The 26,415-nt window shown below is 47.6% G+C and overlaps 1 protein-coding gene across 1 annotated transcript in view; it reads right to left on the bottom strand.

Annotated features, from left to right (window-relative positions):
* SUSD5 (sushi domain containing 5) overlaps positions 1-26,415 on the bottom strand; it is a 42,712-nt gene that overhangs the window by 10,380 nt on the left and 5,917 nt on the right. Inside the window, exon 4 of the mRNA XM_032594802.1 lies at positions 12,946-13,134. Coding sequence (XP_032450693.1) covers positions 12,946-13,134 — 189 coding nt within the window. The remainder of the gene's footprint in view (positions 1-12,945; positions 13,135-26,415) is intronic.

The raw sequence follows: 26,415 nt of genomic DNA, 5'->3' as shown, positions 1-26,415 counted from the left end.
AAAAAAAAAAGAGAGAATGTGTTAGAATGTAATAGATAGAGTGAACATAATAATTTTTAAAATGCTTAATCCCTCCAAAAGAACACAGGAAAGCAGAGGATAAAGAACAAAAAAACAGCTAGAACACAGAGAAAACAGAGACAGTAATTTTAAACCCAAATCATTGATGATTAAATGTAAACGGATTAATGCTCCAATTGGTTGTCTGATGCTTATAAGAGACATACTTTAACTATAACTTTAAGGGAAAAAAATTTAAAAATAAATATAACTGTGCAGGAAAGTTGAAAGTAAAAAAAAGAATGAAAAAAAAAATACACATAGAAAGACTAACTGGCAAAGAAGACTTTAAGCCAAAAAACAATACTAGAGAGAAGGAGGCTCATTTCGTAAAGATAAATGTTTCAATTTACCAGGAAGACATTAATTTTTAAATCTGTGTGTACTTAACGGAAACTCAAAGTATATGAATCTGAAATAAGTGAACAAGGTGAGCTTGGGCGGGTTAGTCGGTTAAGCATCCGACTCTTGATTTTGGCTCAGGGCCAGTTCTCATGGTTCGTAAGTTCCAGCCCTGTGCCAGGCTCCGTACTGACAGTGCAGAGCTCACTTGGGATTCTCTCTCTCTCTCTCTCTCTCTCTCTCTCTCTCTCTCCCTGCCCCTCTCCTGCTCGAGTACTCTCTCTCTCTCTCTCAAAATAAATAAATGCACTTAAAAATATGTGAACTAAAAAAAGAAATCCATAATCCATGATCATAGAGAGAGGTTTTAAATATCTCTATCAGTAACAATTAGAGTAATCAGACAAAAAGCTAAGAATACATATTTGAAAAGCATGCTTATCTAATAAATTTGGCCTATTTGACATATACAGATCATATCTAAAAACTGTAGGGGCGCCTGGGTGGCTCAGTCGGTTAAGCGTCCGACTTCGGCTCAGGTCACGATCTCGCGGTCTGTGAGTTGGAGCCCCGCGTCGGGCTCTGGGCTGACGGCTCAGAGCCTGGAGCCTGCTTCAGATTCTGTGTCTCCCTCTCGTTCTGACCCTCCCCCATTCATGCTCTGTCTCTCTCTGTCTCAAAAATAAATAAACATTAAAAAAAAATAAAAAAATAAAAGATACAATTAAAAAAAACTGTAGAATACACATTCTTTTCAGATACACACAGAATACTTTTACAAAATTGATCATAAATGAAATGTCAACTGACTTGAAAGGATTAAGTCATATATATGTTCTCTAGCCATAGTGAAATTAGACAAAAGATTACTAGGAAATTCCCATATGTATGGAAATTAAGCAAAATATTTCCAAATAAATCATGGGTCAAAGGATAAATTACAATAGATATTAGAAAATATTCTAACTGAATAATGAAAAATGACATGTCAAATCTTGTAGGAAGCAGCAAACACTGGGCTAACTGGAGAAGTGATAGCTTTAAATACCTATTTTAGAAAAGAAGAAAGGCTGAAAATCACATTGATCTCAGAAGCCTAGGAAAGGAAGAGAAGTTAAACACAAAGAAAATAAAGGAAGGAGATTTTTTTTTTTAAATTTTTTTTTCAACGTTTATTTTTTTATTTTTGGGACAGAGAGAGACAGAGCATGAATGGGGGAGGGGCAGAGAGAGAGGGAGACACAGAACCGGAAACAGGCTCCAGGCTCCGAGCCATCAGCCCAGAGCCTGACGCGGGGCTCGAACTCACGGACCGCGAGATCGTGACCTGGCTGAAGTCGGACGCCTAACCGACTGCGCCACCCAGGCGCCCCAAGGAAGGAGATTTTTTTTTTTTTTAATTTTTTTTTTCAACGTTTTATTTATTTTTGGGACAGAGAGAGACAGAGCATGAACGGGGGAGGGGCAGAGAGAGAGGGAGACACAGAATCGGAAACAGGCTCCAGGCTCTGAGCCATCAGCCCAGAGCCCGACGCGGGGCTCCAACTCACGGACCGCGAGATCGTGACCTGGCTGAAGTCGGACGCTTAACCGACTGCGCCACCCAGGCGCCCCGGAAGGAGATTTTTAAAAAAGCAGAAATTAATAAAATAAAAACCAAACATATAATAAAGGGTCAATGTAGCCAAAAGTTAGTTCTTGGAAAAAAACTACTGATAGCTCAAAACACTGAAGTCCCTAGCAAGAGTACTTAAGAAACTCTTAGAAAGAGCACAAATTAAAGCATCAGGAATAGGGGCACCTGAGTGGCTCAGTCAGTTGAGCGTCCGATTTCGGCTCAGGTCATGATCTCTCGGTTCATGGGTTCGAGCCCCATGTCAGGCTCTGTGCTGACAGCTCAGAGCCTGGAGCCTGCTTCGGATTCTGTGTCTCCCTCTCCCACTCCCATTCTCTTTCTCTCTCAAAAATACGTAAACATTAAAAAATTTTTTTAATATCAGGAATAAAAAAAGCATCACCATAGATCTTTCAGATATTAGAAAAGACAGTAACAAGATTATGATAAATTTATGCCCCCCAAAATAAAAAAAATATTTTTAAAAAATTTTTAACTTTTTAAAAACTTTTTCCTTCCTTCCTCCCTCCTTTTTTCTTTCCTTCTTTCTTTCTCTTTCTTTCTTGTAATCTCTCTCTCTTTTTTTTAATGTATTTATTTTTGAGACAGAGAGAGACAGAGCATGAACAGGGGAGGGGCAGAGAGAGAGGGAGACACAGAATCTGAAACAGGCTCCAGGCTCTGAGCCATCAGCACAGAGCCCGACGCGGGGCTCGAACTCATGGACCGTGAGATCGTGACCTGAGCTGAAGTCGGACACTTAACCGACCAAGCCACCCAGGCGTCCCTCTTTCTTGTAATCTCTACACCTAACATGGGGCTCTAACTCATGACTCCAAGATCAAGAGTTGCATGTTCCTCCAACTGAGCCAGCCAGGCTCTCCCAAAACAAAAATCCTGATGAAATAGACAAAATCCTGGAAGAAGCTCACCAAAAGTGCCACGAGAAGAGGGAGAAAGATTTTATATGCCATTAACTATTAATGCAATTGAATCTCACTACACACAGAAAACTTGGCACAGCCGGCTTTGTCAATGAATTCTATCAAATATTTATAAAGGAGGATAATTCCAATCTTACACAAACTCTTCCAGAGGACAGAAAAAGAGCAAATACTTCCCGACTTATTTTATACATCTGGTGTAACCTTGGGAACAAAACCTGGCAAGGACATGACGAGAAAGTAGTATTGCAGACCATTCTCACTAAACATAGATGCAAAAATCATAAACACAATGTTGACAAATGGAAACCTGTAGGCGTTATATTAAAAGGATAGCACATCACACCACGTTACGCTTAATCCCAGGAATTCATGATTGATTTATTTGAAAAAAGGAGTTTCAGGAAAGCAACTGACGGAAGTCAACAGGATAAAAACCCCTAGGATTTAGGAATGTAAGGAACCTTCCTTAACCCGATTTTTAAAATATATAAAAACTGAGGAAAAAAGGAAAAGATTACTATCACATGCTAAAACACAGATGAACTTTGAGGACATTGAAATAAGCCTGTCACAAAAAGACAAATACTATCCAATTCCACTTATATGAGGTACCTAGAGTAGTCAAATTCACAGAAACAGAAAGTAGAATGGTGATTGCCAGGGGCTGGGGGGAGGTGGGAGATGGTAGTTGTTATTTAATGGTTTTGCAAGAGAAAAATGTTCTGGAGATCTGTTTGACAACAATGTGAACATATTTATGGCTGAGATGGTGAATTTTGTGTTCTGTGTTTCCCACCTTAATTTTTCTATTTTTTTTTATTTTTTTAAATGTTTATTTATTTATTTATTTTTGAGAGAGAGAGAGAGAGAGAGAGAGAGAGAGAGAGAGAGAGAGCACAAGCAGGGCCGGGGCAGAGAGAGAGGGAGACACAGAATCCGAAGCAGCCTCCAGGTTCTGAGGTGTCAACATGGAGCCTGACATGGGGCTTGAACTCATAAACTGTGAGATCATAACCTGAGCCAAAGTCAGACACTTAACTAACTGAGCCACCCAGGCGTCCCTCCACCACAGTTTTTTTTTTTAAAGGAAAGGATTAATAATATACCCTACATTAAAATTCTATTCATCAAAGATACTATGAAGAAAGTGAAAAGGCAACTTACCTAGTAGAAGACTTTTGCAACATATATAATATACTTCGGAAGTTCAGGTATCTAGAATCCTATAGAGAACTCCTACACATCAATATGAAACAAATGGACAACCCAGTAGAAAAATGAGTGACAGAAATGGATAGGCACTTCAGAAATGAGATATTCAAATGGCCAATAAACATATGATAAGGCGCTCAACACCATTAATAATAGAGGGAATTAAAATTAAGTGACAGTACGACCTACACATCGGAATGCTAACAATTAAGAAGACGGACAATACCAACTATTGGTGAGGATCTGGGGCTCCCGGAGTTCTCACACCTGAGACAACAAAAATGTTCATCGACGGTAGAATGGAATATTCCACAACAAAGAAAAAGAACGAACTGTAGCTTCATGGAACAACACAGATGTGCCTCCCAGACACATGTTGGACAAAAGAAGCCATACACAAGAGGGCATCCTTTATGCTTCCACAGAAATGAAGTTTCAACAGGGAAAACATAGTTCCTGGTCATGGAAGTCTTAGGAAGGCAATGACTGGAAGGTGACGTCGGGAGCAATTCAACAATGTTACACATCGTTAATGGACAACTACAGTAGGCATTCATTCTTCTTAGGATGTTTATACTTTGAAAAGATTTCAAGAAAATACTGTGTGACCTTATGCATGTGTCACTTACATTAAGCTGTAAACCAGCTGCTGCTGACATTCCAATTAAGAAATCACAGTCCAGGGCCACCTGGGCGGCTCAGTCAGTTGAGCGTCCGACTTCAGCTCAGGTCACGATCTCACGGTCCGTGAGTTCGAGCCCCGCGTCGGGCTCTGGGCTGATGGCTCAGAGCCTGGAGCCCGCTTCGGATTCTGTGTCTCCCCCTCTCTCTGCCCCTCCCCTGCTCATGCTCTGTCTCTCTCTGTCTCAAAAATAAATAGGAACATTAAAAAAAAAGAAAAGAAAAAGAATTCACAGTCCAGGGGCGGACAATTAGCATTCTCATCGGGACACTCGCCCTCTAGATGTGTGCCTACGACAAGCACTTCTATTACCTGTGCCTTGCTCAAAGCCACGGCAATGCTAATTAGTGTCCTGAATATCTGAAATGACCACTGGTAAAATTAGTGGCCTGGTAACGACCACGATACGTATTAGAAATGGGCTCTCGTTGGCAAAGTGAGAGGTATTTATGAATGGGGACTGGCTAAGGATATCTTGGAGACCCTTCTCATCCTTATGGATGCTGGGTAGCTCCAATGCATACCTTGCTGGTGCTTGAGACTTAAACCCCAAACGGTCTCATTTGGGAATCACGGTTACGCATGGAAACTATGGGAGCAGTCTCGATCTGTGCGCTGGGCACACCTCCCTGGTCTCACTGCACAGTAGGTCTGGCTGGCCCCTCCCGGCCTGGGGCCTCTGAGAACAAGGAACTTTGCCTTTGCGTACCCTGCACACAGCGTGGTGCATGGCACTCCATAAACATTTGTTGAATAAACAAATGAGTGGGTTAAGAGGTGAATTCGTGAGTGGTAGAAACCCTTTCGATGAAGCTCGATTCAGCCCAGAAGTCCATCGAATGGCATTATGTGATTCGTGATGGCAGCAAAGAATAGTAAAGGACCTCTTAGTTCCAGTACTGGGCATGATCGACGGCTGCTAAATTCCCTCTCCCGTATAACCCACCCCACGAGCTTAAATATGCCATGAAGTCAAAAGGCACCCGGAGTGTGGGCAGTACATGAGTCGTGTTTTCTTCCCCCACCCCTCGTCCTGCAGGCAACAGTGGCCTAATGTATAATGGTAGAGCTGAGGGTTTGGGAAAGGCCAGTCCACTGTGGCCGTGAGCGGGCCTCCCCTGGCCTGGGCCCTTATGGTCAGTGTGAGCAGTGTGTGTGTGTGAAGGGTCCACTTCCAGAGCCCCTGAGCCTAGAGCATCCCTGGGCAGCAGCCTGGGGCCTTGAACCAAGTGCTCCCTGTCTCCCTAGGTTCTCAGGTCAAGGTCCCGGCTCAGAAACAGGTTTTCACCATGTCACAGTTCTCCCGAACCTCAAGTGAAGACAAGGGCACTGACCGTTTACCAAGAGGCTACCCCTGGGAAAGTATCCCAAGCCTGCTTTTCTCCTCATGAGTAAGAGTAAAGTTTGTTACTCATTGCATTTCAACCAAAAATTAGGTTCTGCCTTTAAGCTGGGAAAGTCCAGTGCCGTGCCTGTTGAGCGGCTCGTTCGCTCACGTCCCCTCTGCTTTCCTGTGTCTACACTCTCCTCAATCATCAAGGATGCAGCCATCCTCCTTGCCCTCTCCCCTCTCCCACACTCCCCTTCAAACCTGTGCTAATACAACCTGGGGTCCCCTGAGTGGACCAGAAAGTCCGGAAAATGTAACCTTCACCGGAAAAAGCCAGATCATTCCCCGGGTGTTTACATTTCACTGTTGCTTTAGGAAACTGAAAGATCCAGAGAACCCAGGAGTGGAAGGAGAAGGCTTGCTTGCGTCCTGCCTGCATCTACCCTGAAGTGCACGGGGTCACAGCCCAGAACCCGGAGGCTCCCCCCGGGCCTGCTGCGCTCCACCTCTTTTCAAGTCGTTGCCTTTCCAGAAGCCCACACATTCCTTCTTTTTTTCTCTCGTCTTGGCTACACGGTCCTTAAAAATAGTAATTCCGAAAAAGACAACCAGACAAGCCAGAAATAACCACTGGTTCGATGAACTTCTGAACAAATATGGCAATATTGACAAGGAAATTCTAAATTCAGTTGCAGACTCCGGCTTCATTCTAGGAAGGAAGTGAAATCCAAAAAACGGAGACAAACAGAAACGAGTTAGTTTACGAAAACAAAAGGAAGGCTTTCGAAAGGCGATAAAAGAGCCAAGGAACACGGCGGGAGAAGAGCCAGTGCGCAGGGCCCGGCGCCCCCTGTTTCTCTTGCTCCCTGAGCTTCAGAGGCCTGTGGAGGAAGCCCAAAGACCAGACAGGTGTTGGAAGGAGACCTGCCTGCCTTCACATCCTGGCTCTGCTGCTTTCTGGCTACGTGACACAGAGGAGTCGCTGACCTTGTGCGTGCCTCAGTTTTCCCATCTGTTCATTGGCGCTAACCGCTTCTACCCTCAGATTTCTGCGGATTCAGTGACGTAAGATGTGTAAGACTCCCCTCACGGAAACGTTCGCTGTCGTGGGTGGTCGTGGTGCCACGGGTGCGGAAACCTGCGACAAGTCAGAGGCTTTCGTAGCTCGGGTGGGCACAGTTTACTGGATGCCAGTTGGACCTCAACCGAGTTGCTGGGAAAAAAGGAGCAAAAACAAAAAAGACAAAACAGACAGAGACGGCCCAGAGCGAGCGTTGGGTTTTATGAGTGCTACGTGGGGAACGTCTTGTTTCCACAGCTGTGGCTGGCCAGGGAAGGGAAGGAGAGAAGCTATTTGTTGTTGGACTCAGAGGAGGTGGGGCGGGTGGGGTGAGGTCAAAATGGGTGTCACTCACTTTCCTGATATTCCAGACCACAAAGCGTAAACATATCCCAAGGAGCTTGGGGTGGAAAGTCTTTTTTTTTTTTTTTTAATTTTTTTTAATGTTTATTTATTTTTGAGAGAGAGGGAGAGACAGAGCATGAACAGGGAAGGAGCAGAGAGAGAGGGAGACATAGAATCCGAAGCAGGCTCCAGGCTCTGAGCTGTCAGCACAGAGCCTGATGCGGGGCTTGAACCCACAGACCGTGAGATCATGACCTGAACTGAAGTCGGACGCTCAACCGACTGAGCCACCCAGGCGCCCCTAAGAGTGGGAAGTCTTAAAGGATTTTCTGAGCCTGTCTTAACACTTGGTGATGCCTTTTGTCCGGGCAAGTTTGAAAGGGCCAACAAGGGGCAACTGACAGAGGGAGAGTCTCCGAGTCTTTCACTTCCGGGTCATCTGCCCTATGCTACTTTGCAGTAGAGCCAGGGCAGTAGGGCCAGGTCCTCTCCCACCCCGACCACAAAGACGGGATAAACGGCCCGGCCTGGAGCCCAGGGCGGAGGCCACAGGACCCCTGAGTGCTAAAGTCAGGAGAGAACGGAGGTGTGGAAGGCAATGTGAGGCCAGGACAGCGAGTAGGGGAGGGGCAGCACGCCAAGGGAAAGACACAAGTGAGACTGTGTGGGCCCCATCACTGGGCTCGTGTGGCCGGGGGTGGCCTCTTGGGGGGCTGGGAGGCCCGATGGTTTTCAGAATACAGACGACCAGAGACAAAACACAGCCTTGAAGCTGACTGTGGACTTGGCATCAGAAGACGCCCAACGAAAAGCAACCCCAGCGTGGAAGCCTGCTGCATACACACTCAGGGGCCAAAGCCTCAGGGTTTCTCGGTAATTAGGGCCACGACCGGTTAGACACTGAGGACGTCAGAGAGGTATGACAGGTATTTCCTGCTGCCCAGCTGGGAACGGGAACCGAGAAGATGTGTGGCTTTGGACAGGAGGACGGGAAGCTGAATGGCCGGATCCAGACCTGGCCTCTAGGAACCGAAGCTGGAGAGACACCGGCTCACAGAAGGCAAGGCGGCAGTTAAGTCAGCCCTCGCCCACGTAAGTTCACGGTCGAGGACAAAGTCACGGTGCTTAAGCGAGAGACCTCACTGTCGCCACTGAGGCTCGACCTTACCTGCAGTGAACGCACAACCCCGGGCAGCAGGCGAGCGAGGCACGTCCTGCACCCCCGCCCAGGTGTACATGCCCCTGTGGGTTCATCCTTGCTCATCGTGACACAAGCTTTTCCAGCCAGTCCCCACCCTGTTAACGGATTTCAAGCAAAACCAAAACCACTGATGGCTTAATAAACAGCTACGTTCTCCACTGCAGTCGTGGGGGCTGTTGATGTCCCCAACCACGTCCCCTTTCCCAGGCCGGTGCACCCATCCCCCGGCTGCTGTGAGCGCTGGCAGCTAATGGTTCACAGACAGGCCCTTCTCTGGACAACTGCCCTCGGTGGAACGAGAACCGGCCTCAGTGCCCCCCACACAGCACATGTGTTTTAAGTGCGACCTCCGCTCTCCAGAACCCGAGACACCTGCCGGCAAAGACTAGCTTCTCACAAGGAACGGGCAGTTGTAAGTCCCAGGATGCCTTTGGTTACTCGGTGGAATAGGGGCTAGAGTCAGTAACATAGAAGGAAGCAGGCAGGGAGCCAGAGTCATGCGCGAAGCCCCTCAGATCCCGTAAGTGAGGGGGCCTGAGTGCTCTCTTGGATCAGCATGAAGGTGAAGGGGCAAAGAACATTCCGTGAGATTCCATTCATCTCCCAGGTCCTGCTCTAAGTGGTACAGCGGCAGGAACCCCATGCGGGTGTCCGTGTTTTCCTATGAGCGAATTAAGACTCGGGGAAGTCAAGAAAACAGTTCAGTCTCCCCTCCTCTTCCGAGCTTTTCCAGCGTCATTTACACAGACTGAAGTTTCTCCCGCCTTAAAATGACAAAGTGAGCACGCAAACAAAATAAACTCTCACAGTCTCTCTGGTCCCCCGATCCTCCCCCGGCCCTGCCCTGTGTCTCTGCCTCGTTCTGGTCGTGAGCAGTGGCAGCAGCAGAGCTTTTAGGATGACTCGTCTGCCCCCACCTCTTCCTCACCCCGCCTCACTCCTGTGCTCGCGGCAACATGGCCCAGGAGCGTCGCGCTCCCCACGTTCACACTGAGAACACGAGGGCACCCGAGCCTCCTTGTGCTGCGACGCTAAGGCACCCGCTTCAGCTTTCATTTGCTTGCTCTCTGCAGCCTCTCGCATCGCTGAGCGCTTCTGCCGTCTGGAAACTCACACGGCCTCCAAAATTTCACCCGGTTTCCAGCTTCCCCTTCCATCTGCTGCTTGGGACTCCCTTGAGGCACCGGGTTCGTAGAGTTTCCTTTAGTGCTGGGACAGGCTTGCTCAAGTGCACACACAGAGCACCTGGGCCGGGCCAGACGAAGGGATGTGAAGCGGCCCCTCAGCCCAGAGCAGGCAGAGCCGTTTTCCAAACCCGCCGGGGTCCAGCCCCCGAGCGGCCCCTCTCCCAAGACGACTTTTCCCCAACTTGAAGCAGTTCTCTCGCCAAAAGATGGACGTTCACTATAAACCTCCATGTGCCAAAGGGAGTGGAATCCCTGGTGAGGACATTCTCGTAACACACACACACACACACACACACACACACACACACACGCCCCTTATAATGACACGGCTAGTTTGAACGTTAAATCTACAGGGCAACGAAAACTGTAAGAGTCTGTCTACTCAGCCAGGGATAGAAACCAGAATTCCCGCCCCACAGCTGAAAGCTCTAACAAGTCTGCCTTGCTGTGCGAAAATAAACACGGCAGCAGACACACAAAACCTGCATTTAGTTCTCACTCCCCTGGAGCCCGGTAAACAGCCCAGCCCCGCTCCGCTCTGGGAACAGTCGAGGGGGGGTGGGGGTGGGGGCTCTACTCTGGGGTGCCGCAGTCGACAGACAGGAAGCCGGGGCCTCAGGCCTGGTTTCCTCCAGCAGGTGAGTGATCAGAACCGGCAGGGAGGCTCCCGCCTGCCACCAAACAACAGCAAAGTCGCCGCGATGAGTCAGGTGCTGTAAGATCGCCCCCACAGTGCTTTTTGTTCCTAGTCTGCAATTTCTTGTTACTAGTCTGCAACAAGGCGAGTAGATACCTGGAGAGCACGTTTTTAGAAGCTTTCATAACAATTTGGCAGGGGGATTTTATGTCTATTTATAAAAAAACAAACCAGTATTGTATTTGGGGCTTTAGGTTAGCTTTATATTAATTGGCTTTCACTATACTTTGTGCTAAAGCATCAGTCTGCCAATACTAGAAAAGAATTTTCAATGGTGCACAGAGAGTTTGAGAAGCAGTGAAATAGGGAATTTTAAACGATCCCATTCGTTACAAGATACTCCAAAAGGAAAAAGATAAGCCACGGAATGAGAGAAAATGTTTCCAACACACTGAAGAAAGCTTTATGTGGGGCACCTGGGTGGCTCAGTCCGTCAGTTGAGCGTCCGACTTCAGCTCGGGTCACGATCTCGCCATTCGTGGGTTCGAGCCCTGTGTCGGGCTCTGTGCTGACAGCTCGGGGCCTGGAGCCTGCTTCCGATTCTGTGTCCCCCTCTCTCTCTGACCCTTCCCCACTCATACTCTCTCTCTCAAGAATAAATAAACATTAAAAAAAAAACTTACAAGACAGGTTTATGTAAGAGAGAAATCCTACATGACGTAAATAATTTGAATCAATTAGAAAAATGGGCAGAAAGGCTTGGATAGGCATTTTACAGAGGAAATGCTAATGCCTGCTGAACATGCGGTAAGTGCTCAACCAGAGAAATAACTACTACAAGCAAGTGACCGCAGAGCAGTCCCTAGGTTGGCAAAGGTAAAAATGTCACAGTCCTGAAGGTTGGTGAGGAGGCTGAACAATGAGGACTCTTAGACATAGCTAGTCCAGAGAGTGAACTGGTCAGAATACTCTAGAAAATTCTGCAGCAGCATCCACTGACACCGAACACACGCTAACCCCCGGAAGGCGATTCCACTCCCAGGAACCAGCAGGGAGACGCTCGCGTGTGACCCAGCCGACCCGGATGAGAACAATCGTGGCGGTACAGCTTGCAAATGACAACAGGCCAGAGGTCCGCCGGCAGACCGCAGGGACAGTGCTGCTGTGTCCACCCTTCGCAGACAGCAGCACCGACAACGGACCACAGCTCGGGCCACAGCACGGATGCATCTCATAGACAGGACATCACCCTAGTCTCCTCATGGTTCCCCCGTGGGATCTGTGGGACGTTCTAGGGACAGACTGCCCAATAAATGCGTTACCATTGTGCTTCTGGACTCATTCCCCTCTGTGGAGCCAACCTCCGCTTGGTACCCACATGTCACGGGGGGGGAGGAGGGGTGGTCAGGAAGTGGCCCCCAAAGGAGCCTTGGGGTGAGAGGAGCCTCCTGAGGTCAGGGAACAATTCACAGTCTGGCAAGAAGCCATACGCCCAGGTCACGAGGAGGGAGGCCAGGCTGTGGCTGGGGACAGTGATTTCTGCTACAGGGAGAATCCCCCAGGGTGGTGGGGGGTGGGTGCAGAAGCCTGAGACCCTCAGGTTTACAAACAACAATAATGGAGTGGGGACACCTGGGGGAATCAGATCAGGTTTCTGGTGTCTGATGTCCACCCGGAATCGTTAGTCTCAGCTAAATATCTGCCTCCGGCTGCAGCCCCGGGAACAGAACGAGGTGGCAGGACAGAGGCGGGCAGCTGTCGTCGGTGGGGCCGGACCACACAGCTGTCTTGGAATATCCTCCCGGCGTCACCCTCCACCCCCACGACAGCCCCAGGACGGCTCAGGGGCAAAGAAGCAGGGCTTGCATGTGAGGCTGTGGACCCGCCCCGGTGGATGAGCCCCGGGCCCCACAGGAGTCACGAGCTCCTGTCACAACCCTTAGCCAAGCCCTCAAGGTCCCCACAAAGGTTAAGCCCAGTCGCGAGACCCCCCACACTCGGGGAAGCCCAGCTTGCATCCTGCGTTCATGACCGCCCTCCGGCCCGGGTTACAATCAGGGCTCCTCTTTACCACAAGCACCGTTACTTGGTTCGGCATCTTGATCAGATTTCCAGGGAAATAAGTTAGAAAGTTAACCTAAGGTCAAGTGCAGACGTGGGCAGGTCCAGAACTCGGCGGGGGGGTGGGGAGGTCTGAAAGCCTCTTTCAAAGGTACCTTTGTGGAGAAGAGGCCACCCCAAGCTGCCAGCAGAAGGGGCGAGGCCCTACTCACGGTGTGTGGGCGCCCGGAGGGGGCCCAGCCCGGGGTGGGGGTGGGGGGGCTTACCTTTCCCGCAGGCCTGCACCAGGCCGTACCACTCCCCGCAGCTGTTACACAGCAAGGTGAAGGCCGATCCGCGGCGGCCGGTGGCGGGGCCCGGGGCGCACACGTACAGCAGCTCATCCCCGGTCTCCAAGCCCGTGCGGCCCTGCAGGACGGTGTGTGGGAACGAGGGCGGGTCTCCACACGGCTTGTCTGAAGAAAAGGAGGCGGCAGTCAGCCTTCCCCAACTACCGGGAGAAAACAAACCTGAACGAACAAACAGCTCTCCCCCTCCCGGGTGCTGCCTGCACCCTGAACCGGGGTCACAGGGCCCACTTCGCCTTCACCCTGGCGCCCCCAGAGCCTGGCCGGATGCCTGGCACCAATGGGGCGCCTGGGTGGCTCGGTCGGGTAAGCGGCTGGCTCTAGGCTTCAGCCCAGGTCACGAGCTCACAGTTCAGGGGTTCGAGCCCCACGTGGGGCCCTGTGCGGACAGTGTGGAGCCAGCTTGGGGTTCTCTCTCTCCCTCTCTCTCTCTCTGCCCCTCTCCGGCTCCCCCCACTCTTGCTCTCTCACATGAGCGCGCGCGCTTTCTCTCTCAAAATTAAATAAACTTAAAAAAACTTGTTGAGTGAATAAATGTGCTACAAAGTGCTACAACTTTGTATCTTGAAATTGCCAGGCAACATGACCCACTAATGTCTCCTGGCAGGGAAGACCCAGAAGCGAAGGTCTAGCAGCAAAGCTCCTTTCCGCCTTGCTAACGAAAGCGAACAGATAGATACTCTTGGTCCAAAAGCTAAAAGGCTACAGACCAGACGGTACAGCCGAAGGTGCCCCTCCCTTCCCCCAGCCTCTGATGGCGACCCCGTCACCAGCTTGGTGTATGCAAAGAAGCACAGATATAGGTATGGATACATACCAACATACGTACACGTGTCTGTAGACACAGATAGGTATAGTTTTGTGTGTGGTTTTAACCTAAGTTTCTAGCATATGTATTACCGATAGCTGTTTTTTTGGAGCAGTTTTAGGTTTACAGCAAAGTACAGTGGAAAGTACAGAGGGTTCCTATGTGTCCCCCGAGCCCGTACAGGCACAGCGTCCCCTATTATCCACATCCGACACCACGGGGGGCACACTTGTTACAAACTCTGAACCCACACTGTCATGCCACTTTCACTGGAAGTCCACAGTTTACATTCGGGTCCCTCTGTGGGGGAGCCCCACGCTTCGCTCTAAAGATGAAGAAAAGCCCCCCCTCCCCCATTCCCTGGAACCTCTTCCAGGGCTTTGCTCTCAGGCTGGTCCCGAGAGTCACTTTTGGGGAATGAGGCCCAGGTTTCCTTTTAAACTCTTGTTCTAAATGTCCTCTGAGAATGTTTTTACTGGTGCATATATTTTTTTTTTTTTACTGGAAATGAGCCTGTTAGCCATGAATGTAGGCTGGTTTGTATTAAAACTTGCAAATTGCTTATGAAAAACCCAAGACTTCAGCCAGCGACGGAGGCCTGAAGGTGAGAAGAGGAGGATCTGAGCTTTCCTGCCTCTGCATCAGTGGGAGCCCTGGGGTCCGGCTCACGTGAGACCCTTGGGTTCAGAGGTCTGTGGGACAGATCCCAACACGGAGTCTGACTGTGTGGAATGACACTCTTAGCTGAAGGAAGAGGTTAATGGTTACAGAGCTGGGGCTTGAGACACGGGTCAGACTCCACCCCCGAGGTGGGCAGGGCCACTCCTGCTGTGATCCGAAGCCCCTCACCTACCCGGTCCTCTCACGTAGGGACAGACACAATAAATTCCCTTCAAAGTATACAAAATAACTTCGTGTTCCCACTAAGCTTTCCACTTCAAATTTCCCACCATTAAGTACGAGGTTATCTGTAGGGTTTTCATAGATGTTCTTTATACAGTTGAAGAAGTTCTCCTCTGTTCCTAGTTTGCTAAATCGTATCTTGAAAGGGTATTGATTTTGTCAAATGCTTTTCTGCATCTATCAATACAATCACGTGCGTTTTCTTCTTTAGCTCGTTGATGTCATGGGTAATATTAATTGATTTTTGAATGTTGCACCAGTCTTGCGTACCTGGAATGAATCCCACTTGGTTATGGTGTATAATTCTTTCTTATAGGTTGTTAGATTCAAATTACCTACGTTTTGTGGAGGATTTTTGCATTTATGTTCATTAGCTATTGGTCTGTGGATTTACCTTCTTGTCATGACTCTGTCTCATTTTGGTAATAGGGTAATGCTGATCTCATAGAATCTGTTAGGAAGCATTCGCTCTGCTTCTAACTTCTGGAAGAGGTTGTCTTAGTAATTGGTATTATTTCTTCCTTAAGTGTTTGGTAGAATCTTCTGCGAACTCATCTGGGTCTGGTGCTCTCTGTTTGGTGAGGTTATTAATTATCGGTTCAACTTCTTTCCTTACATGCAGGGCTGTAAACTAGAAGCCTATTTTTTCCCTAACGTTTTAGAGCTCTTTCCACATTAGCACTTTAAATTACCCTAATCTTTTGAAAGGCTATACCATAGCAAATTATTTAATCATTACAGACATTTTGATTCCAACTTTTCAGTGTTTTCAAAAAAATTTTAAGTTTATTTATTTGTTTGTTTGTTTGTTTGTTTATTTAGAGAAGCAAGGGAGGGAAAGAGAGAGAGGAAGAGAGAGAATCCCAAGCAGGCTCTGCACTGTCAGTGTGGAGCCCAACCTGGGGCTCAGACCCACAAACCATGAGATCAGGACCTGAGCCGAAACCAAGAGTTGGACACTTCACCTACTGAGCCACCCAGGCGCCCCTCACGTTTTCAAAAACAATGCTACAAAATGACCAGCTCATTTCGGCACATGTTTTATTAGGATAAACTTCTAGAAGCGGAATTGCTGTGTCAAAGGGATGTGGTGATGCTTGTTTTTTGCGTTCAAAGAAGGGAAATAACTTTTAATTTGAATTTCCTCTTCTAGTTTTATGTTGGAAAGGAAAGCCTTTCAGTCAAACTACCTAAGAAGCATATTGCTTAAAAGAAGACATGCTAAAAAAAAAAAAAAAAAAGATGAAAACAGAAAATAGGACTTGTGCCTGAAGCCACCCTGATTAGCCTGTCAGCTTGGAATTTTGGTAGCACTTTCTCAAAGAGAGTCGTTGCCCTGCATGTTCTTTCACACAGGAGGTTTTGAATGAAAAATGGGGTGGTTGTACTTCGGGAAGCTGGCGCAGAGTACTGCATTTTAACCCAAATTGCCTTGACTGTGAAGCCCAGGAGCTCAAGTGTTTGCTTCACGGGTGGGGCAAGTAGGCCATCTGAAACTTGCCACAAACCCAGGGGTCCCCCCAGCCGAGCAGAGAAGCGTCATCCCTGGGTTCACTGGGTCTGAGCAGGGCATCCTGGGAAGCACGGACCAAGCCTCAGTCAAGCAGGCGGGCCCGAATTCCAGCTAGCACCTCAGGGGCTATAGCCTCCCTCGCTCTCTCCACTATCCTCGGCCGGCCAGGACTCGTGCTGGACGTGCCAACTTTCTCTCCTCTTCCCAGGATCTAGTCCTGGAAACCGGAGGCTCTTGGTCCAACACTCACTATCAAAGGACCGGTAAATCCCATCGGTCTCACACGGTGCTATCTGTGGGACACGACACCAACTCCTTGGAAGGAAAATCCAGGGGCAGAGTCACTGTTCCGAGAGTCGACAAAGGGGCGCTTCAGGCCAAATTCGCAGCCTGCCAGATTCGTGGGATCTTCTCCCTCAGAGTTAATTTGCAGAATGGCACAGGCTGGAATCTGGCTCGGGAAAACCGCAATCGTGCTGCTGAGGGTCTGCATACACACACCGTGTATTTCTGAATTTCCCGCAAATGCTCAAGACAGGAAACACACGGCTTCTTGGTGGTGTAATTTCAGAAACTCCAGGACAACAGTTCCGTGTGCTAACACAACCGAGCACATGTCAAAAGCACCACCCACGTCCAGGCACAACTCGAATCATTTCTTTTCATTAGCCTTCCCATCTTGAACCTCCCGAGGGAGCTCGGGGAAGCAGCTGGCTATATACCTGGGTCCTCTTCTCTTCAGGGAAACTTCCATTTGGGCAGCCTTTATTTCTACTTCTCCATTATTCCGCAGGTAGGGACTGCGGTTGGTGGATGTCTCAGACCCTCAAGCTGGATTTCAGCAATTGCAACATAAAGGGCAATTTCTATTAGTTTCCCTTCCAAGAAAAGAGATTTTATAGAAGATCTTGTCTATAAAATCGTATTATAAAATAAACGACTCATTTGCCAATCACAGCTTGTGAAAACCAGTTTCCACAGGTTTAGAACTCATATAAAACTTGATGCTTCTCTTTTGCGAAACTTGAAGCCTACAGACCCTCATTATTACTTTGCAAAACCAAAATGTAGAAATTCTGATATAAATGCTCAGCCTTTCCTCCTTCCTTTTGGTGTTTCTAAGCTACGTGAGGCAGCTGTCTTCTGGGCTAACCTACCCCGTTCCGTCCCACCCTACTCACCCCATACACAACCAGCGCTGCCCTCCCCATTCTGTCCAATTTTGTTCTTAGTCCCCAAGCTCTTCAAACTTGAACATGACCAGAATCACCTGAAGGCTGGTAGTGCACACACACACACACACACACACACTCTCTCTCTTTCTCACATGCACACACACACACACACACTCTCTCTCTCTCTCACATGCGCACACACACACACACACACACTCTCTCTCTCTTTCTCACATGCACACACACACACACACTCTCTCTCTCTCTCACATGCGCACACACACACACACACACACACTCTCTCTCTCTCTCACATGCACACACACACACACACACACACACATAGACTACTCTGAGTTTCTAACTCGGCAGAAGGTCATGGTTAGGGCCCAAGAATTTGCATTTGTAACAGGTTCCCAGGTGATGTTATTTGGTCCAGGGACCGTTCTTGGAGGACTACTGCTCTAGATAAAAACCTACCCCCCAAAACGGGCTAAACTAATATATGGCGATGGGAATCAGAACAGAGATTGCCTTGGCTCTGCTGGGATGAGGACAGGCAGAGGAGTTTTCGGAAAGGGCTCCAGGGAACTTTCTGGGGTAAAGGAAATGTTCTGTATCACAACTGGGTGTTGGTTACACAGGTGTATACATTTGTCAAAACTCATCAAACTTAAGATCTGTGCATTTTGCTGATATAAATCATACCTCCATGAAATAAGTCAATTTAAAGAATACCTCCCCTCCAGAAAGTCTGTAATTTATTCAGCATGAGGTATAAATGGGTGAAAATTACTCACAACCTCTCCCAAGGGAAACTGCATTTGACAAGGATCTGTGCCTTTTAGGGGAGTGGTTTCCAATTTGCAGACTTTCTACCCTAGAAGTATTACAGTATTTGCAAGGTGTGGGAAAGCTCATACGCAGTTAAATCCTGTGTCAATCAATAAATTTAAATCAATTACTGTCACATGGAATCTACAAGAAACCAGTTCCAGAGTTTCCCCTCCTAAAAATAATTTTCAAAATTTCTAGAATGAAATGGTATCATGTCTGGCATTTGTTTTAAAATATCTCAATGGGGGGCGCCTGGGTGGCTCAGTCGGTTGAGCGTCCGACTTCGGCTCAGGTCATGATGTCACAGTCCATGAATTTGAGCCCTGCGTCGGGCTCTGTGCTGACAGCTCGGAGCCTGGAGCCTGCTTCAGATTCTGTGTCTCCCTCTATCTCTGCCCTTCCCCTGCTCATGCTCTGTCTCTCTCTGTCTCAAAGATAAATAAAAACATTAAAAAAAATTAAAAAAAAAATTAAAACATCTCAATGGGAGAAAAACACTGGAGAAAATAGATGAAATCAAGTTGGCAAAATATTGCCTACTGAAGCTGGGTGATGGGCACATGGGGATTGGTGATACTATTCTTCCTGTTTTTGCTTGTTTGAAAGTTTTCATGATAAAAAATTTAAAAATTATCCATATGGGTATTTCTTATACAAGCCAGAAAACCTGAAAAAAATCACAGGGAAAAAATGCCACAGGAAAAATTAAAATTCTCTTCGAATTTCACCAATGATAACCATTGTTAACATGGGTTTTGTTTTGAGTTTTGCACACACACAGTATCTTGCCACACTATGATATAACTGTTTTGTTCTGTAGCTTATTTTTTTTTCTTTTTTTCAACGTTTATTTATTTTTGGGACAGAGAGAGACAGAGCATGAACGGGGGAGGGGCAGAGAGAGAGGGAGACACAGAATCGGAAACAGGCTCCAGGCTCTGAGCCATGAGCCCAGAGCCTGACGCGGGGCTCGAACTCACGGACCGCGAGATCGTGACCTGGCTGAAGTCGGACGCTTAACCGACTGCGCCACCCAGGCGCCCCTGTAGCTTATTAATTTAACATTATATTGTGGTATTTTCCCTATCAACAGATAATTGAATCATTGGACTTTACTTGTAAATCACTATATATTAATCCATTTGTAATGGATTTATCAGAGTGGACTCCCCCACTGTTAAACATTAACTTTGTTTCCAATTTTCCCTACTAAGTAATTAATATCTTTGTAACATACTTTTGTACGTATCCAAGCTCATTCCTTAGACTAAAATGTTCAAAGCAGAATTGATGGATGAAATGGTATATGAATTTTTTGAAAGGGCATACATATGTTTAAAGCTTCTGACAGGTTATGTCAAGTTGAATATGAGTGTTTTAAGAATCTACACCCCTCAGTGGTGTATAATCTTGCCTGTTTGTCCTCAGCACCCTGGGGACTATCATTTTCGTAAACTTGGACAATTTCATGAACCAAAAAAGTGATTTCTTATACAAACATGCATATGTTTAAATTGGTAAAAAGAGTTGAATATTTATTGACCAACTGTATTTCTTAAAAGTATTTCTGTATTTCGGTCTTTACCTTATCAACCTATAAGAGATTTCCTTACATCAGTACAACAATGCATTGTCTCACCTTCCCAAATTCTTAGCCAGTCACTTAGCACTAACTATCAAATGCTCCACCCATCCTTCTCCCACTGATCTGAAGTCTCACCATCCACTATGTACTGATATACTCCCACTATATACTAACACTTAAGCACATTGGGTCTGTCTGGGTACTTCCAGCCTTCTGCTTTCGAGGATTTATCTACTGTGCCTCTCTACAGTGCCAAATGATTTTGCTTACTGTAGCTTTAAAATGTATTTTGATATCTGAGCCTTTCTCATTATTTGAGGAATGGAAATACGTGAGTGAGACGGAAGGCTAAAATACAACGGAGGCAGGTGTGAGTTTAGGGCAGGCCGTTGTAAGCCGGGTAGGAAGTCTGGAATTTGTCCAGTGGGGAAAGGGGGACAGTTAAAGAGTTTAGAGCAGGAAAGAACACAATCCCCGTGGCACTTTAGAAGGAGCACAGTTGCAGGGTAGAGAACGGATTGAGGAAACAATCTGAAAACTGAAAGGCGCAGTGAGGAGGCCATTTGAGACGTCCAGGGGAGCAGGACAGGGGCCGATGTGACGTGCAGATGGCAAGAGCCAGGTGAATCCGGGAGATACTGAGAAGGGAGGTTTTGGAGAACTTATAACAGAAAAGTTGTGGGAGTAAAGGAGAGGATGGGGCAAGGGAGAGGGCAAGGAGGTTAAAGGACGTGAGCACAGTGCAGGACTGCTGGCGTTCGAGGTGCTAAAAGAAGCATCTGTAAGAAGCATCTGAGGCTTAGTGGAGACCCCTAGGCTTAGGGAGACCCCAAATGAGTATTTGGATGAAAACTGAAGCCACTGCGGAGTGAGGGGAGATGAGGGCCCAGGTGAGAGTCCCAGGAGGTGAGCAGAGAACGAAGAGTTCATACAGGTCACACCGCTGCAGCCAGGCAGATACACAGGAAACCCAAAGGAAGTCAAAGGAAAACGTGTTTCAAGGACGAAGCCATGACCCAGTACTTAAGGCTGCAGATGGCAAGCAAAATGCACCACAGTCGTCCACAGGGAAGCCTCCAGTAGCCTTGGTGAGAGCACTTGCACTCACGTGGTAGGACAGAAGCCAGAAAGCAGTGGACAGAGGGATGAAGAAACGACGGGAGGTGAGATCATAGAGACGGTGAATATAGAGGAATTTTAGGGCCATGAAGGGGAGGAGAGAGAGAGGATGGCAGCTAAAGAGAGCTGTTCAATGAGTGTATGAATTATTTTCTAAACAGTTTCATTTGCTCTGACTCCTTAAAGTAATGCCCTCTCTTTTGAAATGTTGACACCTTTCACTTGTATCATAATTCCTCTCTGTTTGCTTGCTGATTCCAACTGACCAGTGGTGTGCTGGTAAATACTAACAACAGGCTCCTGGTTGGGGGTGGGGGGGTGGGGATTGTCTCTGCCAGGAGGCTGACCCTGTCTACTGCAGCATGCAGTAGACAAGGTCTTAGTGCAATTTCTGACACAGTTCCCGAGAAATCGTGGTTATAAAAGGAGCCTGAAATAATTAAAGATAGGCAGAGGGATATATGTATGAGGATGCTCAATCATGGCATTATTTATTACAACGAAAACCACACAACTACCAAAATGTCTGAGAACAGGAGAATGTCTAATTTAGGGTACATTCATAATAGGCTGTTGTAATAGCCGTTAAAAAATCATCCTTTGGAGCATATTCACTGTCATGGAAAGATGTACATTATGGAGTGAAAAAGACAGAATGCAAACCTATATATGGTCCATAGAATCCCAAATTGGTGAACTAAATAAAAAATGCAGGGTAAAAAGATCTGTCTGACGATGAAGTACTTCTCTCAAGGCAGACTTGTCGTGAACGATTTTCATTTTCTTTTTTTAATTTTTTCAAAGTTTATTTTTGAGACAGAGAGAGAGTGTGAGCAGGAGAGGGGCAGAGAGAGAGGGAGACACAGAACTCAAAGCAGGATCTAGGCTCTGAGCTGTCAGCACAGAGCCCGATGTGGGGCTCGAACCCACAAACTACCCTAGGACCCAGCAATAGCACTGCTAGGAATTTACCCAGGGGGTACAGGAGTGCTGATGCATAGGGGCAACTGCACGCCAATGTTTATAGCAGCACTTTCAACAATAGCCAAATTATGGAAAGAGCCTAAATGTCCATCAGTTGACGAATGGATAAAGACGATGTGGTTTATATATACAATAGAATACTACTTGGCAAAGAGAAAGAATGAAATCTGGCCATTTGCAGCAACGTGGGTGGAACTGGAGGGTATTATGCTGAGTGAAGTCAGTCAGAGAAGGACAGATATCATATGTCTGCACTCATATGTGGATCTTGAGAAACTTAACAGAAGACCATGGGGGAGGGCAAGGGGAAAAAATAGTTACAGACAGGGAGGGAGGCGAACCACAAGAGACTCTTGAATACGGAGAACAATCTGATGGCTGCAGGGGGTGGGGGGAGAGGGGAAAGTGGGTGATGGGCACTGAGGAGGGCACCCGTTGGGATGAGCACCGGGTGTTGTATGGAAGCCAATTTGACAATAAATCATGTTAACAAAAAGAGAGAACCGTCTCCTTTCAAAAATTCCTTACTGCTCTTTTTTTTTTTTTTAATTTTTTTTTTTTGAACGTTTATTTATTTTTGGGACAGAGAGAGACAGAGCACGAACGGGGGAGGGGCAGAGAGAGAGGGAGACACAGAATCGGAAACAGGCTCCAGGCTCCGAGCCATCAGCCCAGAGCCCGACGCGGGGCTCGAACTCACGCGAGATCACGCGAGATCACGACCTGAGCCGAAGTCGGACGCTTCACCGACTGCGCCACCCAGGCGCCCCTTAATTCCTTACTGCTCTTACAGAGGTGAGCACCCAGCCCCCTCCTCGATGACATGAAGGAAGGGAAGAACCCCTTCTCTGTTTTCAGGGCAAACACAGGCAACTGTCCAGGATGCAGAGGAAGCAGTGTGCGGTGCTGAGCAGCCCGGCCAGGGGGGAGACAGAGGCACAGCTTTCATGGAGCCTTGGGGGTGCACCAGGGAGGGGGCGAGAAGAGACGTGACGCCTGCAGACGTCAGGCCCTCGACCCCACAGACGAGCCGCCAAGAGAAGCAAAGCCAGAGAACCCGCGCGGAGGCCGCTTACGCCATCGGCATCCAGCCGGTTAAAAATAACTTCGCTTATTAGTTTAAGTGAGATCAGCAGAGGGCTGGAAACTCACTGTCAGTGAAACAAAAATACTGGAAGGAAAATAAGAAAAGTCTACATTCATGATGAGCTTTATTTCAAAAAAGAAACCCAGGAAGGAAGCTGCCAGGATATTCCACAGGCTCTGTTTTCCTTCTGAGCTCTTCATGAGGCCCACGTCTGCCATTTTCGGAGTGAACACGCTTCGCTGTTCCCATCTTGCCAAAGAGAAGTGGGAGCACAGAGTTAAGTGCCGTGAAGCATCGTCAGGGAAAAGGCAACCTCAGGAGGGGATGCTGCCCTGGTGCCTATGCTGAACCACACCTCACCTCCACCGCCACGGGAGCCGCAAGGACGCCCGCTCCCCTCGGCTTCTGCTAAGGCCTTATACCTTCAGCACACAGGTTTCCCTTGTTGACCGCGCCGTCAACAAAGGCTCCACTGAGGAAAAGTAACGGCTCCACTGAGTAGGGCGAGGGCTGCATGGGAGCGGTTTCAAGGCTCAAAAGGATGAAAGGAGGCTCTGAACAGGGACGGCGCTCTCTCTGAGTGACTCTGGCAGAATCCATCCTCCTTTTCTAGAATATTCAAGAGAGAGCAGCCCTCCATCCCTAACACCCCCTCAGCATGCATTCCTCAGTCCCCTTCATGGCCCACCAGAAGCCTCCTCATAAATCAGGCCTGTAGGACCAAGACTCCAGTCTCCCCCACGTGAGGCTATCCCTCTCGACCTGGAGGTGAGGGGAGGCCAGGCCAGGCTCAGGCAAAGTGTTCTGGGAGGCAGGACTCTGGAGCACTAAAGAGCCACACACAGTTCTCCCTCTACTAAAATGACACCACCCTTCACATAGGCTGACAGCCATCACGAATTGGCTTCCCATGTTGGTTCCCATGATTCAGAGTGTTTTTTGTTTTTCCTGTTGTTGTTATTGCTGTTGTTTTTTGGAGAACTTCGTAGACCATTTTTTTGTTGTCGGAAATTTTTTATTTTTACATAGTTTAACGTTCCAGAAAAATTTTAAGAATCAGGATTTCCACAAAGCTGTTTATCCACGGGGGCACGGCACGGATGGCTCAGTCGGTTAAGCATCCACATGCGACTCTTCACTTGGGCTCAGGTCATGATCTTACGGCTGGTGAGATCGAGACCCGTGTTGTGCTCGGTGCCGAAAGCACAGAGCCTGCTTGGGATTCTCTCTTCCTCTCTCTGTCTCTGTCCCTCCCCTGGTCTCACTTGCTCTCTCTCGAAATAAACATTTAAAAAAACAAAACCCGAAAAACCCATTTATCTGGATTTACCAAGGTGTTTTCATTTCATCCATTTGCTTTATCATTTCCCCCTCTCTAGATAGATAAATAGATACATGATAAATATAGATATCTATTTATACAGAGACAAACATATGTATGTTTGTGTATATATATCTATATATGTATGTATATCTGTATCTGTAATTCTTTCCTGAACCACTTGAGAGTATGTTGTAGATATGATGTCTCTTCATCCCTCAAACCTTGGTACACATTTCAAGAACAGGGATATTCTCTTACACAACTGCAGTAGAGTTACTAAACGATTATCTAATTCCTAATCCATATTCAGATGTTATCAATTATAGCTATTTCCTTCTGGTCCAGGATACGGCCCAGGCTCACAAATTATATTTTGCATTTTGTCGTCAAGTCTTTTTAGCCTATTTTAATCTAGAACAGTTGCTTTGCCTTGCTCCTCTGAGACATTTTTAAAGGCATTTTGTAGACTGTTTCTCAGTTTGAGTTTGGCTAATGTTTCTTCATGATTAGAGTCAAACTATGCCTTTTTGGCAGGAATACCCCTGAATTGAAGTTGTGCTCCTCTGAGTGCGGTATATCAGAAGGCACATTGCGTTGGTTTGGCAAAAACTCAGTAATTCTGGAGTTGCTATCACGGCTTTGAGCTTGGTGCCCTACGGGATGTGAATCGATGTTTCCAAACTCTGGCTTCACGCACTACACTTGCATAGACGCAACCTGTCTGAAGGCCTGTGAGGCGGGAAGCCCAGGCTACCCTGTTGGATGATGATGAACAATGGTTCAGTGGCCCCTGGTGCCCTAGCCAACAGCCACCAACTCCCAGAAGCAAGGCCACCTAACCAGCCACTGACTGTAGACTCCTAAATGAGCCCAGCTGAGCCCAGCAGCAAAACACAAACCGCTGGTCCAAAAAAGGCGGTGAACTCAATAAATAGTTGTTTAACGCCACCACATTGTGGGGTGTTATGTTACGTAGCGAAAGCTAACTGACACCCCTTGTTATCAGGGAAAGAAAAGACTCAGAAGCCCCACATATTCACCAAAGGAAGAAAGTCATGCTCTCTTTCTTCTGGCTCTGTTCTGTCTCTCTCAGGGATCTGAGCTGTTGCCTGCGTTTGGGATTCAAAGGGTCATTCTAATTTACTTAGGTGATTTTGAAAAACCATGGGTATTGTTCTCCCCAAGCCCTGCAGAGCAAGGCCACATCATTCACTAGCTCGACTGGGCAGATACTAGGAGACTCTCCCAACACACCCTTCCATAGCAATTAGCAAATGAAGAAACCCTTCTGGAGGAAGAGCCCGTAGGAGCAGAGGAACCTGTCACAGATAAGCATCTAACGGGCACCAGCCAGGGCCTTGGGGTTCCCCTGGCTCTCTGACTTCCCAACTCCTCTGACCCCTTCCTCCGAGATTAGGATTGGTGCCTCTAGAATGCAGCCTGAGGGTTTGTATTTCTAACAGGTCCATTTGGTATTTCTCATCATCAGAGCGGTTTGGGACACTCTGCATTAGGAAAGCAGCTCTCGGGGCGCCTGGGTGGCTCAGTTGGTTAAGTGTCCGACTTTGGCTCAGGTTCTCACGGTTTGTGGGTCCGAGCCCCGCATCAGGCTCTGTTCTGACAGCTCAGCCCGGAGCCTGCTTTGGATTCTGCATCTCCCTCTCTCTCTGTTCCTCCCCTGCTCTCTCTCTCTCTCTCTCTCTCTCTCTCTCAAAAATAAAGATTAAAAAAAAAATTAAAAAAAAAAAAAAAAAAAAAGGAAAGCAGCGCTCAAGCTGGACGATGTGTTAAAATCACTGAAGAGCTTTAAAGAACCCGAATGCCCAGAACATTTATATCTGAATGTCTAGGGCTGGTACCCAGGAATCAGTACCTCTTAAAACCTCCCAGATGAGGCCAATGTGCAGCCAAGCAGCAAGTATGCTGATTTCCAGCACTGACGAGTAAGCAGCTGTCTTTTGCCCCGTTTGCACGTACACCCCCCTCTCAACAGCACGTGTTTCTGATAATGAAGGTGTACTGATTTCAGTGCACATGAGATGCTATCCTGGAGA

Source organism: Lynx canadensis, chromosome C2 (assembly GCF_007474595.2).
Source record: "Lynx canadensis isolate LIC74 chromosome C2, mLynCan4.pri.v2, whole genome shotgun sequence".
Lineage (NCBI taxonomy): Eukaryota > Metazoa > Chordata > Mammalia > Carnivora > Felidae > Lynx > Lynx canadensis.
Note: the sequence above shows the minus strand (reverse complement) of the source record. Positions and strands in the feature narration are given on the sequence as shown.